The 17,707-nt window shown below is 37.7% G+C and overlaps 1 protein-coding gene across 2 annotated transcripts in view; it reads left to right on the plus strand.

The window, feature by feature from the left end:
• stat6 (signal transducer and activator of transcription 6, interleukin-4 induced) overlaps positions 1–16,450 on the plus strand; it is a 28,048-nt gene extending 11,598 nt beyond the window's left edge. The window contains exons 2-21 of one of the 2 annotated variants that reach the window (XM_062426689.1): positions 888–1,033; positions 1,253–1,397; positions 1,929–2,009; positions 2,750–2,924; positions 3,553–3,653; positions 4,055–4,203; positions 4,852–4,968; positions 5,119–5,286; positions 5,777–5,864; positions 5,952–6,074; positions 7,244–7,336; positions 9,290–9,493; positions 9,569–9,663; positions 9,758–9,891; positions 10,223–10,372; positions 10,473–10,533; positions 10,635–10,715; positions 12,296–12,364; positions 14,569–14,682; positions 14,794–16,450. In XM_062426689.1, the coding sequence (XP_062282673.1) occupies positions 900–1,033; positions 1,253–1,397; positions 1,929–2,009; positions 2,750–2,924; positions 3,553–3,653; positions 4,055–4,203; positions 4,852–4,968; positions 5,119–5,286; positions 5,777–5,864; positions 5,952–6,074; positions 7,244–7,336; positions 9,290–9,493; positions 9,569–9,663; positions 9,758–9,891; positions 10,223–10,372; positions 10,473–10,533; positions 10,635–10,715; positions 12,296–12,364; positions 14,569–14,682; positions 14,794–14,854 (2,343 nt within the window). In that variant the 5' untranslated portion in view covers positions 888–899 and the 3' untranslated portion in view covers positions 14,855–16,450. The remainder of the gene's footprint in view (positions 1–887; positions 1,034–1,252; positions 1,398–1,928; positions 2,010–2,749; positions 2,925–3,552; positions 3,654–4,054; positions 4,204–4,851; positions 4,969–5,118; positions 5,287–5,776; positions 5,865–5,951; positions 6,075–7,243; positions 7,337–9,289; positions 9,494–9,568; positions 9,664–9,757; positions 9,892–10,222; positions 10,373–10,472; positions 10,534–10,634; positions 10,716–12,295; positions 12,365–14,568; positions 14,683–14,793) is intronic. The other variant, XM_062426690.1, reaches the window with a different exon arrangement.
• Positions 16,451–17,707: the final 1,257 nt, after the last annotated feature.

The raw sequence follows: 17,707 nt of genomic DNA on the forward strand, positions 1-17,707 counted from the left end.
CTCAAAATTATAGTCCCCAAATGTTTTGGAACCTGCATAGTCTTTCTTAACTCTTTCAAATGAACACCACTTTGTCTCAGTGTGTATCAAACACACTATGTCAGATTGTTCCTCTTTATTGAAGCTACAGTGCTGTGCAAAGATTTTAGACACAAAATCTATGTGAGGATGCTTTCAAACATAATCAAGTGAATGTTTTTTATTTATCTGTGAACTTTAAAACAAAGCACAATAAACAGAAGAAACCTAAATCAAATCAATAATTATTGTGAGCACGCGTTGCCTGTCAAACAGCAGCATATATGGTACTTTGCAGGTCAATTGTTCCTGACATGGAGAACTAGGATTCATGTGTCTCAGCTGCTTCTGTCTTTTCATGTAATCCCAGACGGTCTTAATAATGTTGAATGCAGTATTCAAACCAAGGATACATTTTATGGCTATATCATTCAATCAAATGGGGATGTATCTCATACAAAAGTCCCTATAATCCATCCTAACATCCTTGGTATCTTCAAAAACGTCACTAGCTAAAAGGAATTTCTGTGGGAGTGAACGCTGTTTGTCTGCACAGCACGTACGTACTAGACAGTGGAACTGTAACTTAAAAATGAAACTACGTTTTTGTGAGCTGTTTTAAAAAAAAAAGATTTACTTCCTTCCACATTCATTTCCTTTGCTAGAAATGAATGTCCTTGTGTGCTGAGAGCTACTGACAGAGTAGGGAAATGGGAAAATATGGAGAAAGAGCAGTAATGCAGCAAGAGAAATAAATAAAGCTACCTTCATCATTTAATGCAACATATCCTGTTTGGTTTTATTGTAATTTAATAATGTGGTGATATTGAATACTCATACATAATGTAATTTCTCTGTGACTTCTGTAGCCCTGCTCAATCATGGCCCAGTGGATGCACATGACCCAGCTGATACAGTATCTGCCTGGACCGACGGTCAATGACCTCTACCCCTCAAATTCCTTCCCCATAGAAGTCAGACATTTTTTAGCCGAATGGATTGAGAAGCAAAGATGGTATGACACACACATTTGCACGTACACAACATAGCATGCATACATATACAGATAATGTACATGTACAAACAGACAGCTACAGGGTCATGTTTGCATATACAGTATATGTATGCCATAATTCGAGATCACATTGCATATGGTGTGTGTGGGTCTGTATGCATGTGTTTGTGTTCATTTGCAAAATACTGTTTATGCATGTGCTTGTGTGTGTGCTCACAGGGAGGACTTTGTATTAGAAAATGTGGAGCAGGAGGGCCAGGCTACGGCTCTGTTGGACCAGCTCATCCACATGCTGCAGTCGATGGCTCAAGATAACGCCAATGTGGTGGAGAAGATGAAGCTGTTGCAGATCAGCAGGAACATGGTAGGACTGGATCACTCAGTAGCTCCCAGCACAGGACTTGGGACTTCCTCATTGGATCCCTAACAGGTTTCAGTGAGGGAGTATGACTCTGCCTGCTGTTTTTGCAGTTCAGGTTTAGTGCAGTTGAATACAGTTTTTTCAAGCTATTGTGTAAAATGCCAAGCAGCTGCCAATAAGCTTGAGTTTCCCTGTGGAACCACAAACATAACCAAAGACAGGAAAATGGTATGTTCACATGTAGGACAATATTGCAGGTCTCAATATAAGGTGTCTGTTGAGGTGTAAAATGGGTGTGAGACAATTTCATGAACAAGATACAAATATGTTTGTGCCAACCTGCTACAACATGAAGCCAGGAAAGTTGCCTTTAGAAATGTATTGTCTATGAAATTATCTGAATAAACCACAACTACTACTACTACCTACTAGTACTACTACTACTACTACTACTACTAGACCTACTAGTAGCTACACTGTGATATTATGGACTGTTTAGATGTGATGAACTAATAAGAGGTGCTTGTTTTACAGAACAGTTTTCAGCAGCAGCCTCTGCAGTTTGGAGTGATGGTCAGGGACATGCTCAGGAAGGAGAGGTCTCTGCTCAGATCTGTAAGATCCTTTTTGACACTCGCTGATAATGTTGTTGTGCATGATGATTAGGAGGCACAGGAGCAAAATTAGTGCTTTAACTAGTCATAATACTACTACTACTACTACTACTACTACTAATAATAATAATAATAATAACAACAATAATAATAATTTAAAAATAATAACAATAATAACAAAAAAATTATAATAATGACAATTTAAAAAAAGGTATATGACAGCTTAGATCTCAGCCGTCACAGAAAGGTTGAAAGTGCCAACAGGAATATTTTCTGTAACAATTCTTGCAAAAAATGGCAAAGGACTGTGTACTGTGATGGATAGCCTATAGTAAATAATGCAAGTTTCAGGTCTCAGAAGTTTGATGTCCATCCTTTAGCGAAATTGGTAGCTTCCTGAAAACCTGGGCCTCAGAAAATGGCCAGAAAGAAGATTTATACAATTTGTTTCAATTAGTTGCAGAACCATCAATTTAAGTTTAATATTATCTTTAGTTATAAGTAAATGCTGTCTCTACTTCATATGTCATTTTGGTCAGTGTTTCATTTTGGAAGTAACACATAATATAGCTCATTAATTAGTGTCTTTTATAATCAGTGTGTTACTTAAGGGTATAAATTGATTTTTCATGGAGAAAGTTCATTTGTTTTTTGCATTATTTCCACTTTAAATGTACTTTTAACAAGTAATATATACAATAATCACTAACAATGATACTATGCACTTTTCCATGTCTGTAGCACCCAACAATAATCAGCCCTCCACAGTACCCACAGTATAGAGAGTCCTCGTTCACAGAGTCCTCAGATTTGGATAAGCTGGTTTTGAAGGTGCTGGAGATCCAGGAAGTCCGGCAAAAGTTGCACCAGATGCAAGAGGAGCTCAACTGGGAGAGACAGAACTATGAGTCTATAGGTGAGAGCCAAACACACACACACACACACACACACACACACACACACACACACACACACACACACACACACACACACACACACACACACACACACACACACACACACACACACACACACAGAAAGTAGATTTAACACAGTTTTTTTCAGTTATGCCTTACTTCCCATACCATAAAATGCTCTGAACACACTGTAGTGCTGGTTAGCTCCAGTGACACAACTGGGGCTCAAGTACTTTAAAACAGAGACTGAGGCTTGGAATATTTTACTTCCTCTGTATATATATGGAAAAAAATAACTTTCTTCAGTCAGCTAATTCATTGTTTGATTCCTATTGAAACCAGAGAAAATAAGAGCTTTTGTGTTTTAGCTCATTTCAAGAGCAGCATTTTTTCATTCCTCCCTCTACCCTGGGACTTCCAAAAAACATGTGTGGCTTGATTGCATTTGTGTTTGGTACAGCTTAGTTTGAAATCCCCTGCTCCTCCTACATGCTATTAAGTATAGCCAGTGTCCTCTAATTTGAAATAACGGGGGGGAAAATATGTACAGTTAAGAGGATTAAAAGAGAACATTTTTATTTGTAATTTGTAATCACTGCCTCAGTGTTTTATTTATTGTTTCCACAGGCACGATCCAGCAGAACGGACTGGAACCCACAGCTGGAGAAATCCAGAAACTCCAGAACCACATCCAGCAAATGGAGTACACAATGAAAAGCTTGGCCACAGTGAGCACACTTATGCTGCCAGTGCCAGCATTTCTGTCATTATTAAAAGATGAACATGATCAAAACACTGTAGTAGAAAAAAATAAAAGCAGCTTGTCTAAGGCCAGAATTTTAGTAGTCTGATGTTAATGATCACACTCAGATGGTCCTTCTACTACTCATTATGTAAACCTTAGATCAGCCTAAGCTAATACTGAAACAAGTAGTGTATTCATTAGTCAGTGGGTCATGTTACAGTATTAAAAAACGCAGGTATAAAAATAATATATGTAATATAATTCCATGAAAGTGACATGAGGCTTTCTGTGTCATGAACTACATGTATGTATTATCTGCACGTGCATCCATGTTTCCCTGTGTGTGTGTGTGAGTGTAATGTGTTTGAATGTTGATGGTTGTAGAAACGATTCCAGTCACTGAAGGAGTGTGTGGACTGTCTGGACCAGTGTCAGACCCGACTCATCGGTAGGCTGAAGGTGTGGAGGTGGGAACAGCACAAGGCCACCATCGGACATCCGTTTGATGACAACCTCAACGTCCTGCAGACCTGGTGAGGAGCAACACACTCAGCCCATTCCCCCTGAATGTGTTGAATATATCCCTATATCCCATCCAAGTAAAAATACACACCATATTAAACATTACACTTAAACAACACAAGTTTTGATGCTTATATGCTTGTCTGTGAGTGCTTTGCCTTGTTTCTTTGACTCTATGAATCTTCTCTGTGTGAATAGTGTGAATAGGGTTGCAACTAATGATTATTTTGTTCATTGATTAATCAGTTGATTTTTTGATTTTTTATTAATCACTAAATTGTTGAATCAATCAAGTGTCCGCAAATTGTAAAAACTACCCATCAATATTTGCCATGGCCAAGAGTGACATCTTAAAATAGCTGTATGACCTAAAACCTAAATATATTCAATTTATAATGATAAGGAATGGAGAAAAGAAACAAATAGTCAAATGTGATATGCTGGAATTAATAAGTGAACAAATACAAACTGACACGTCAATTAATTGACTCATAATTTCAGTTCTACATCATACCACACTGACTTAGACCCCCAGCCAATGTTTTCCTGTTTTGATAGAATAATTCATTCACAGTCATTGGTAAAAACATTAAGAAAAGTTTAACAATCAACAAGTTAATTGTGTTGTAATTGTCTGATTGTCTTAATAAACTTTATAGCTGTGAGCAGCTGCTTGGGGTGAACGGGAAGCTGAGACAGGAACTGATGCTGATAGGGGAACCAATTCCAGAACTTCAGGAGAGACTTTTGCAACTTCTGCAGGATCTGATTCAAAGGTAATTCAGAGTCACATTGTGTCCCTGTTATTAAAATGTCTTTTTAAGTTGAAAACTCACAAAGAGCACCATAAATGGCTTGCTTTCATACTGTACATATTTTAAAGCAGAGAGTTTTTTCCTCTCTCATATAAATGATGTCTCCTTCAGCTCTCTTTTAGTGGACAAGCAGCCCCCTCAGGTCATTAAGACTCAGTCTAAATTCTCCACTACTGTGCGATATCTGCTGGGGGAGAAAGTGGCTCCGGGGAAGCCTGTGCTGCTGAAGGCACAAATCATCACTGAGCTGCAGGCAAGGAGCCTGGGCAGCGTACCCAGGTGAGTCATAAACACAGGACCTCTGTGGGAAACACAGACTGCACACTGTCAGAGGAGGAGGGTTACATTTTAAATTTGCTGGCATTGGTTCCTCAAAACAATTCATTCACAATTTATTCCAATCCAGTAGTCAGAGAACCTGAAATAACGAGAGAGAGCTTTAAGATATATATTTGATTTGGCCATAACATCAGAAATTACATTTCAGTCAAAACAATCTTATTAACTAGCAAATTATCCCTGTCTATAATAACAAATGTATTATATTAATTAATGTACATCAGTTAAACTAAATCATGTATGGCTGTTGTGACTGTTTATGGCCTTGTAAGCCCTAATTGGCTGGGTACTGTCTGATATATTTATACGAATAAAACAATAAAAACAATAAAGATTAATACTTCAAAGTGGAATCCATCAAGGTGCAGTATTTGGAGTTATATGAGGGAAAAACATATGACATGGAAATTCTCTGTTATGTTAACTGCAGTGATAATGTCGGGGAACTGATCAACAATACAGCTATCCTAGAACACAACACAGCCAGCAAGAGCACATGTGCCACCTTCAGGAATATGGTACGTACTGGTCTTGAGTTCCCTATCCTATCGCAGATTTGATTATCATTTTAGTGTTTTCAACCAATTCTTACTTTCTTTTAACAGTCCATCAAGAAGATCAAGAGAGCAGACAGGAAGGGATCAGAGTCAGTCACAGAGGAGAAATTTGCCCTCTTGTTCTCAACAGAAATCAGTATCACAGGCTGTGACACTCCCTACAGGATACAGGTTTGATGTTTTATGTTGTGTAGTGTGTATTTTTTCCATCCTTACATCCTGTTACCTATCCCTAATGATTTTAGCATTGTCTTATTCCTACAAATATGTTATATTATCACATTATGTTACGTTATCACATGTGAACGTCTGGAGAATCAGTTCCAGACATTGTCACTGTAGCACACAGAAAGAGGTTGTTCATGTCAGACGCGTTCTCACCTACTGGAAATGATCTGTTTGGTTTAGGCAAGGGGTGGCGCGTGGGCAGAGTGTTGAGACGTGCAGGAGATAGAACGTGGCACAAAAAGTCAGCTGTGGTTGTAATTACATTTTTCAGGTGTCCACCAGGAATAAAATTGCTTTTACTTGACAATAAATCACAGGAAGTCCTCTCTCCCATTAGCGCTAGCATCACAGGGGAGCATTCATGCCCAGCAAATTCAGTGCAACTGAGCTGACCTGCTGCGTTTATCCAGCTGCATGATACAAACCTCATCAACACACCCACTCACTCACTGTAAAATCTCTGAATTCTGTATTCAGACATTTGCTCATTTTGACAGTACATGGACTTGGGAGCTGACAGAGTAAAGTCAGTTTTATGTCAGATCTGACTGATTTGGACATGTATTAACACATAGACCTCCTCTGGATATTGTCTGAAAATGTTCAGGATTGCAGTGTGAAAGGGGCTATGCAGAAGGGCTCATATGTTTGATATTTGTAGCTATAAAACAATTACGGTCCCCTTTATTGTTAATTAAGATATAATACATATAATAATTTATGCCTGATAGGAATTATTTTGTAAGAAGTTTTGAAAGTTTTACTACTGCACTGTAGGATGTGTTATATGTCATTAAAAAGTTCGTTTTCAGTGTTAATGTACAAGTTTCCATATTACATTTGTGTAAGTTGCATACTTGACAGTGATTGGCTTCCAAACTAGTTGTGATGAGTTTCACTTTCAGTAGCTGAATGTGAAAACAGCTTTCTAGAGTCAAACTGCATATACATCATTATTTACAATGAACCTCAAACAGTGAAGGAATAATAAGGAAAACACATTTTTGAATGGAGGGGGACTTTATCATTTTATTTTTTTAAATGTATTTTAATCAGGCCTTGCAGTGGGTGAGAACAGGTGTAATGTCAAACTTTGAATTATGTCATTGTAGATGATCTCACTGCCGGTAGTCGTCATTGTCCATGGCAGTCAAGACAACAACGCTCTGGCCACCATAATATGGGACTGTGCTTTTTCTGAACCAGTAAGTGTCAAATTATTCTTTTCATGTTTTGCCTTCGCTTTTTTATGTCTTTGACTTTTTTATACATTGCTAACAATGTGCACTTGCCATCCTCCTTTGCTCCTTTCCTTCCTCCTATGCTCTTTTGAACACAAGAGCCCATGTCATGTGATGCACAGGTTCACCTTGTATAGCAGTTTACACAGTAATGGTAAAAACCACAGTAGACACATAGCTTGGTATCTGCTCTTAAGTGGAATCCATCTAATCTGTGTGGGCTTTGTGGTTACAAAACACCTTCAGCCACTGTGGGGAACATGCTTTCTAGTGAATTGAGATGAAAAAATCTAGGTATTCCCCTAAACATACCAATTTTGAACAAAAGCCTATTGATGCACAGGGATAATTCATGGATGACCAACAGAAAACAAAGTGGACATAGTTGCTTCAGAGATTAATATATTATAAGCATTACACTGTGATGTGTTTAGCATACTTCTGAAAAACATGCCATATTTTCACGATTTCTTTTTAGGACAGCCATGAAGCACATACAGTTGCCTGCCTAATTTAAAGGGGACATATGCTTTTTCTGATTTTCTCTCATTTACATACTGTTATGATATTGGATGTCTATGTTAAACACAGTCAAAGCTCCAAAGCATGAGGTGAATATATGTAAAATCCTCCCTGAAAGTCAAAAAACAGGCTGCTCTGAACTTGTTTGCAATGTTACCTCTACTTCTTACTTGTGATAACATAAAAATTGTTTGTGCATGCCCACAAACGGCTGCCTTTGTTGCTAAGATCAATCTATGGGTTGTTTGTTTGGTCTATTTGCATGTTTCAGGTCAGATTTCAACTTGAACATGTCCAGATGAATGTGTGAACTTGAAGGAAAAGAAAAAAAGGAAAACATGAAATGTGGAATGTTACTGTGTTTGTGGCCTCCAGAGCCACCAGAAATTGGCCAAGGGGCATCTTCTGGAAGCTAAACAATCAGAATAGAGTGGGCACATCAAGAGGGGGGCTTTAAGAGACAGGAGCTAAAACTGTCTGTTACAGACAGAGGCTGAACTGAGGGGCCGCATAAAGTAGAGTAGAAAAGGGCCACTAAATATATAGACCTGGTGTGATGCATGATGTCCCATTTAAGGTGCTACATCACTTCCCTTAACTATAGAGTGTGAATAGCAGGTTGTGGACTTTTCCAGTTCAATAAAGCAAGCCTGCCTTGTTGGTAAAGCGGCCATTCTTCGCCTGAGATCACAAAAATCAGTCAGCTAATGCAGTTATAATTGGCTGTCCAAAATATCTGACTGGTAAGGCATGCTTGTTCACTGTCACACTGTCATGGCTTACTGGGACACTTGAGGAGTGAAATACCTGCTGCAAAAAAGACCTACTAAGGTTTCCGTAACAGTAATATTAAAGGAGAAAATCACTGTTTGAATGGGCTGTGTGCCAGATGAAAGTCATGTTTATGTCCCAAACGCAAATAAAATATTATTCTCTGCTGGAAAACAAAGGTTGCAGAAAACCTATCCAGCACTTAACACTCATAGTACTCAAACATGAGTATCCTAAAATCTTGTGGTTTATTTCATCAGATGTGATATTGTATGCAGCTTTACCAGTTAACTACAGTATGTAGACTTAGAAGTGATGGATTGGCTTACAGTAATGTGCACTAAGGTGCTGTGGGCAACTGGTTTGCTGTTTGTTGCTCTTTTTTGCTCATTCAAACTAAACTATACTAACTAACTAAGTCCTATGTTCAAACTGTAAGTGCTGACAGAAAGTAGTCTGTAAGAAATTAATTGAATGATGAAACAAGTGAACATCTATACAATAAATAATTTTGTGTTTTTTTCCTGTTTTCAGTTTAAGTATCTTCTTTTTCTGTTCCATTGACACTATCATAACTCCATATCAGTGTTCTCGCCATGTCAACGTCTTTCTTTTTGTCATCAGGACAGAGTGCCGTTCGTGGTGCCAGAGCGTGTGCCGTGGAGGCTGATGTGCAGCACTCTCAACAGTAAATTCACCTCCGAGGTTCAGACACAACACAACCTAGACCAATACAACCAGCTATTCTTGGCCCAGAAAATCTTTGACAAGCCCGACTTTACTGACGACTTCAGCAACATGATGGTTTCCTGGGCTCAGTTTAACAAGGTATGTGTATGTGTATGTCCTCACACTTACGCAGGCATTCACACTCAAATCTTACATAGTTTCTTAATCTTACAGGAGGTTCTCCCAGGTCGACCATTCACTTTCTGGCAGTGGTTTGAGGGAGTTATGGACCTGACCAAGAAGCACCTGAAAACTTACTGGAGCGACGGGTGAGGAGATCCCTGTGCTCTTTCAATTGTGAATATTAGCATCCTGCTACAGCTTGTTAATGAAAACAGTTTTATTATTTCAACGTTTCACTAGGCTGATATTCGGTTTCATTGGGAAACAGCATCTACACCTGATTCTCAAAGACAGGCCCAATGGGACATTCTTGCTTCGTTTTAGTGACTCTGAGATTGGAGGCATCACAATTGCTTATGTGTCTGCTACAGAGAGTAAGTCATTGAATCTGAGTGTGTTTAATTACATTTTTTACTTAAAATTCTCCTGTGATAATTGTTATTTAACCATTTTACAAACTCCCACGACTTGTATTGTAATGAAAATCCTAAATTAAAAGAAAATCATCGTTTTGTATCGTTAAGATCTTGATAATAATTTTCAAGGATTTATTACATTTCACATAACTTTTCAAAGCAGTAACAGTCTGTGAAAGTTCCACATTGTATTAGTGACCTACAAGCAGAACAATGGTTGGTAAAAGGTTAAATAATGAAGGTTAATTAAATAACCTCCTTCACACATACAATCTTTTTTTTCTCATAGATGGGGGACAAAAAATCCAGAACATCCAGCCCTTTACTAAGAGAGATCTTGAGATCCGTAGCCTTGGTGACCGCATCCTAGACATAAACCACATAACGTTTCTGTATCCTGAGTTTCCTAAACATAAGGCTTTCCAAAAGTATTACACAGGTAATGGTTTACATGCACAGAGTCACATTTTTATTTTTAAAGTCAATTGAGGACAGACAACTATAGACAGTTCTTACATTTCTGCTATTTTTTGAAACAGAGCCTCAACATCCACCCAGCGGGGGCTATATCCCTGTATCACTCCAAACTAAAGTGGGCATGTAAGTAACTATGTATCACAAATAAACCATTTCATGCAATGCACATCAAGTTAAATGGACAACATTTGTAACATGTCGTGTGTGTGTGTCTGTGTTTGTAGGGACGCTGGCTCAGCTGCACTCCCTGTTTCCAATATGACTTCTCATGCTGAAAGTCCTCACAATGTTGTTGCCTACCCCCTGTAAGTCTCTATTCTACACGTCACTCTCTTTCACTTTATTCTCATACCACCCACTCACTTTCTGGTGCTGTCTGTCACCAGCTGGCAACCAGCTGTCAACCACCAGCAACATTTACACAGTGTTTATATCTGTTGATTTTTTTCTGATCGCCAGGATGCCCACGGGAACCATAAAGATTGTTGACAAATTATAATTGTGTCACAAAAATGTGACACAATTAAATGAGGCACAAAATGTAAGAGGCACTCAAATCGTTTCAATATATAAAAGTAGAAATCCCAAAGTCCTACCTCCAAAGTCCACTAAAATGAAAGCCTACACGTTAATTACGTTTTTCTGTTGTTTTACAGAATTGTATGTTTTGTATTGTTTTACAGTGTATCACCAGATCCATGTACCACTTGTGTTGACTTAATCCAAACTAGTTGAATAGTAAAAAGGTAGCACACCACCAAAGCAAACAATGCCTGTCAAGCCAAGTGTGAAGCTCTACAGGAATAGTTTGCTTTGATAGTGTGCCACTGTTTTCCACTTTTCAACTTTTTGGGTTGTTCTTAAATCCAAATGGACTTTTCCACCTATTACATAAGGGGTGCTATTTTAATTATCTATAGTGCATGGTCTGAAGTGCATAGTGCAAGTGCTTTTAGGGTGTGTCCAAATCCACTTTTGCTAGTTAAACAACAGAAAAATGGTGGCTGCGTCCAGGCGCATGGTTCAAGGGATTGTACTTAAGTCTCTTAATTAATCACGTGTGTGTTTTGAGCATAACATGCAGTAAACCAATCAGAGTGTCATCTCCCATTTAATTTGGTTGCTATTACTATGGCGCATTTGCAGAGCACTGCATTTCAAGAATAAAACATGAGCTACTTTTGCTGAAAGAAAAGCTGGCTGATCAGCTGCTAACCTGATGTGTAATTCTTAAAAAGGAAGAATATGGAGTTATAACCAACCAGTCTGATGAGTGCAGAGGTGTGTGTGGTTATACTGTAGCAGCCTGGTGTCATCAGCAGAACATTGAGCAGCTGTGCGTAATGGCACTGTACTCTGGTGCAGCATCTCAGAGGTTGCAGATTTATCAATATATCAGTTCTGCTGCCGTCAGATGCTGCAGGTATTTTACAAACTGAAGGAGAAGCTTCTCAAATAGTATCAACAACTGTGGATAACAAACACAGAATCACCCCCATTCATTAACAGTTCAATACAGATGTTTTAACCACAGATGTACAAATGCTTTTCTTGTTGATGAAATCACTAAGTGGCAGCGAAGTGGTTTTCTTCCAGAAAAAGACATAGTTCTGAGACCCATTTTCCACAAAAACACCAACAACTCGCTTTGTGTTGCTTATTTTTGCGTCTCCTCCCCAATTCACCCTTAAAATAACAGTGAAATGCACGCAATTGACTCCTGACCTGGTTTTTGTAGGTCAATCACACTGCCTCAAAATAGCAATCCATCACACCTCATTTTGTGTGTGTGTGTGTGTGTGTGTGTGTGTGTGTGTGTGTGTGTGTGTGTGTGTGTGTGTGTGTGTGTGTGTGTGTGTGTGTGTGTGTGTGTGTGTGTTTGCAGAGACGCTGGCTCAGCTACACATCCTGGTTCCAATCTGGAAAGCCCTCACAGTGCTGTTCCTTACTCCATGTAGGTCTTTGTTATACACATCATCGTCTTTCTTTCACTTTATTCTCATACCACCTACTTAATTCCTGGTGCTGTTCTTTACCAGCTAGTGATCAGCCCTCAACCACCAGCAACATTTACACAGTGTTTATATCTGCTGAGTCATTGTGACCTCCAGGGTGCCCGCAGGAATCCATTTTATTTGAATATCCGTGAAGGCAGTCTCATTTAAATATTTCTAGTATTTCTTTGGTAAAAGCTATGTGTGGTGTATTTCTTTCATTTTCACTTCATTGACTTGGACTTTGGTTATGTGTTATCTTGTCATAAAGTTTTAATACATTTAATAAACCATGTCATGCAATGGACTTCTAGTTAAGTCAGTTTAAAGGATGGGTTCACAATTTTTCAAGTCTGTCTTAAAACAATAGTCAGGTGCCTAAGGTTACTTCTAATAATCATTCCTGCTGTTCATACTGGCATTTAAAAGAATTCCTGCATAGTGCACTTAAAATGTAAGTAATGGGGGCCAAAAATCTTCCTTCTGTGCAAAAGTGTATTTAAAAGTTTATCTGAAGCTAATATGAAGCTTCAGCTGTCCAAATAAGTCAAATCAAGTAGAATCTTAGTGTTCGTTTGGTAAAAGTTGTGTTGCAATAGTTGGTGGTGTGAACCTGTCCTACTTCCATTTTTACTTTATTGACTTAATTATAGTAACTTTATTTGTATAGTACCTTTCATACAATAAATGCAGCTAAAATGCTTTACAACAAAAAAAGTACATGCAAGTGCTTCACATAAAACAAACATAAAAGGAGCATAAAGCAATGTTAAAAAAAAAGAAAAGAAAAAGGAAAGAAATAAAAACATTGTTTGTCCAATGTCCAATTGACTTGGACTTTGGTTATATTGTGCACGTACCTCATATTTCAAATACAACATTATCATATATCATCATCCATCGGTTATTTCTCATAAAGTAGTAAATACCTGCACAAATCGAAAGTGATGGAATTTTGTACTTGACTACTCTCAATTGCTGCTTAAAAGAACACTGCACGAGGAAAACCCAATGTGATGCAGATTTTTACATGCATATTCCTATACGCATCACATATATTTCATACACCAAGAAATGTATTTCAATAATCTGATGAAGCAACATGTGAAACTCGTAGTTCATTCCTTTTGTTTTTTTAAATGTGTGCTTCACAACAAAAGAAAATACCCACTTAATAATAATGAAAATAAGTTAAAGAGAAAATAAATTACATAGAGTATACTTCAGTGATGATAATTTGAGGCCTAATAAGCTAAAACTCAGAAAGTATTTCACAACAGTCCATGAATTGGCGCCTGGGTCTCTAAAGCCATACGCATAACATAACCTCCCTTTTCCCAACAGACACAGATTCACCACCAGTCTCGATTAACCAAAATGAGCCTCTATCAGCTTTCATCAGAATGTCCTCCCACGGGTTTAACATCACTGTCTTATTTGTGTCAGGGCACTGTGGGGGTTAAAAAAAACCCACACACAACAATCTTTTTCTCAAAACATACTAACCACTGACCTCAGCACCCATGCAACAAGAAATGGAAAACAAAACCCACTCGATAATAATAACAATAGGATAAAATTAAATGAAAATCGAATACATTGCTTAGCCTGATGCCACCGCGACCCGGCCCAGGATAAGCGGCAGAAAATGGATGGATGGATGGATGGATGGATGGTGATAATTTGATAAGCCAGAACTCACAAAGTATTTCGCCACAGTCCATAAGTCGGCACCTAGGTCTCTGAAGCCATAAGCATAGCAGAAGCTCCCTTTTCCCAATGGAACTATTTTGATAATCAATTAATCATTTGGGTCAGTTTCAAGCAAGAATGCCAAATCATTGATTTTTCATACATTTGAGAATTTGCTGCTTTTCCTTGTCTTAACATTACAGTACTTTGAATATGTTTGGGTTTTAGATTTTTAGTGTGGCAAAACAAGACATATGATAACATAACTTGGAATAAGTTATGTTATCCAATAACTTGGAATTATTATGGGCATGTTTCACAGTTTTCTGATGTTTTATAGACAAGTGATTAATCAATAATGAAAAGAGCTAGCTGTGATCCAGTGACTGTAGAAAGCCTATATCTTGCACTTTTAGTGGTCATTAATGAATCTCAAGTTGATAGCGCTCTTGTTCCTGCTGTTTTCTCTCAGGCATCAGTTCCAGCAACCATTCAGCCCGCAAGAGTCCATCAATCAAGAACAAATGGAAACTACAGTGTCTCCTGCTGAGTTCAACCAAAACTCTCCTGTTGTCTTCCCTGACATGTAAGTTAATATTTCCATGCCTGCGTGTGAAACAAGAAATCACAAATAGTGTTATGCAGGGTTAAGGGACAATTATTTGGCTCCTAAAATATTTATGTGTCTGTTTTCTAGGAGCTCAAATGACAATATGGAACTAGTTTTAGACACTCTTCTCAAGGATCTGGGGCAATAGGAAGATTTCCCATCAGAGCTGTTTTGGAGTGTAAAGCTGACACTGAATAAGTACGGGAGACAAACTTGTCCATCTTATCTTCATATGAAAAAATTGCCACATTTTGTACAGACTTTCTCCCTTCATTTCCATCATCATCCATCTTCAGCCTTATCTACTCTGGTTTAACCAGAATGTAAAGTACTGTCATCGCTGTCCATCGGCTGTGCCTTGTTGTGCACCGTTTTTTAAACCTTTTCTTTTCTCTCCTTCTCCTGTTGGTAGGTTTGTTGATGTTGATTTATTTGTTAATCTGTTTGTACTATATTCCATGCATTTTGGAAAATAAGTGAATTACTGTACAGATTACAGTGCTTATCCAGCAACAACTTAACACGTGAACACGGTAACGGAACATATTGCATGTTGTTCTCTGTGTTTGGTGCATGCTTTTGCTTTGTTTTTTTAGTCATGATGAGGCTAAAAATGTTTGTAGTATTTCCCTATATATATATATATATATATATATATATATATATATATATATATATATATGTGTGTGTGTGTGTGTATATAATTCCTCCTTGTGATCGAAAAGCCTGGCTTTGCCTCAGCTATAGTTTGTGATACAGCCATTACACTCCTTATTCCAGTAATGAAGAGTATGCATGATAAATACTTCATAACTCAGCCGTGTTGAAATCAGTGTTTATATCCCTAACCTTCTCTGTGGTATAGTGAGGATAAGGAACATGTAAGGAACAAGACGCTTCTCTGAAACTGTTGACTGTGAAACTATACCACATCACATATAATGCAGCAGTGGTGTTGATGATGGTGTTGGGCAATGTTGTTATTATATCTGTCCAATTAAAGACTCCAATGTTTGTTTTATGTATAATTTCTTAAAGCTTTTGTTGTTTTGAGCATAGATGTTACATGGTTTTGATTTTGTATTTCTGATGCCCTTATGCAAAAAAGTGTTTCAGTATGCAGGTGACAAATCTGTGACAGAAATAGTTAAAGTAAATGATCAAAAATATATCGTACTTTTTAATTATTCTTATTTCAATCTCATGTAAATTCTCCAATTGTTATTTTATGTGACAAAAAATGATGTCATGCTGTTAGGAGGCTTTCATAACACATTCCTATGTCAGGTTCCTGTTCTTTGTTGTTAGATTTGTGTATTTTAAAAGAGTATAATAGCTGTTGGGGATAAAGTTAAAAGTAAAGTAAAAGTAAAGTAAAGAGCAGTAATTAGCACTGCAGTTAAGAGTAAAACTATATAATAATGAGGATGTATATATCTTTGCTTCGTGGGGAGCCCTAAATTAAATTTTTCTTGGATTTTATTCACTGGTCTGTTGCTCATCTGAATGTATATCAAAATCTATCTTCTCCATCAACCATAAAAGCTTTGCACTACCTACCATTACATTATCAATGTTGTGTGTACACAATAATAGTATAAAGGTGTGTTGGATGTATCAGATATATTTGATGAAAATCCTTTCGTATTTTGTGGATCGATGTTTAGATAAATCATTCTAAGGCTAAAATCCATATATTCTTTCATCTGTGGTGACAAATAAAATCTCAGTTTTTCTCAAAATATCAAAAAATCTTTTTTTGTGAATTTATTTATAAGTATTTGGTTGTCTCCCTTTTTCTCTGTGGCATATTTTAAAACGGCGCGTAGAGGAATATAAATGCAACAAGTGAATGAAATGAAAAAATGAATCGCAGCTATTGCTGTCCCTTTGGTGTCACAGAAATAATCTCAGTTGATTAGCATATGTTTATGTAAATGGTTACTGGGTTTAGTTTGAAGACAAAATTATGTCTGTGTGGTAATTGTTGACCCAGAGCTGATTATTTGTTATATCTAAATTTAGGTCTGTCCTGTTTGGAACCATCTATTTGAATTCATAAATTTTCTACAGGCATTCTTAAAGAAAAAAGACAAGAAAAAAAGATTGGAAACATAAGAATTTTAGGATTTTTTTGACATATAAAAATAATAAATCAATGGCATTTGATTGAGAAGGTATGCCCTGTACCATAAAGGCTGTCCATTGAATGAAAGCATATTGGTGTATAACATAATTGGCATCACTTCCATAATCCATCAGCCAGAGAGGAGACATTGCATAACTAGCATATTATATTTCCTATCCATCCAGTTTCAACAATCATGAAATGTTTTAAAAAAAGAAAACTTTACACTGTACATCACAAAGCTTTTCCTTTAGAACACAAATTCTAATTTCAACATGTCACTAAAATGTAAATTTCTACTCAACCACTGCCAGGGAAATCACACTGAAAAAGGTTATGCAGAGGAAGCAGAAAGAGAGAATCAGCTTACATATCTGGTTCAATAAATGCTTTGGCAAATGTCAAAATGCTAACTTATCTCAGTGCCCCGTCCCCCTCTCCATCCCAGCAGCTTTAGATGTCCCCTCATTAGAGCAGAACAAGATGGCTGCCACGTAAACAAAGGGAGGAGGTAGGGTGAATGAAGGAGGGATGGAAGAGAGAGGGGACACCAGGCCAATGTAGAGCTTCAACTTCAAAGTTCATTCTCTCTTATGTAGACTGTATGAAAATAAAGGTGTACGTTTACCACCCTGTACAAACACACTAAAGATTTCAGTCGCCTCACAGTGATCTTCTCTCTTCTCCCAAGTATCAGAGAGGGGCTTGTCCAATGAAACTATCTCACTCCTAAAGAGCCACCCAGCTCAGCGTAGAAAAGAGAAGGCACCAGGTGTTTGCCAACACCAGCAAGAAGCCACCACACCTCATGCACTCTTTCATTTTTAACCTCGAGTTGATGTAACAAAGACTCTTCAGTTGTGTCAAACAACA

This window comes from Scomber scombrus, chromosome 10 (genome assembly GCF_963691925.1).
Source record: "Scomber scombrus chromosome 10, fScoSco1.1, whole genome shotgun sequence".
NCBI lineage: Eukaryota > Metazoa > Chordata > Actinopteri > Scombriformes > Scombridae > Scomber > Scomber scombrus.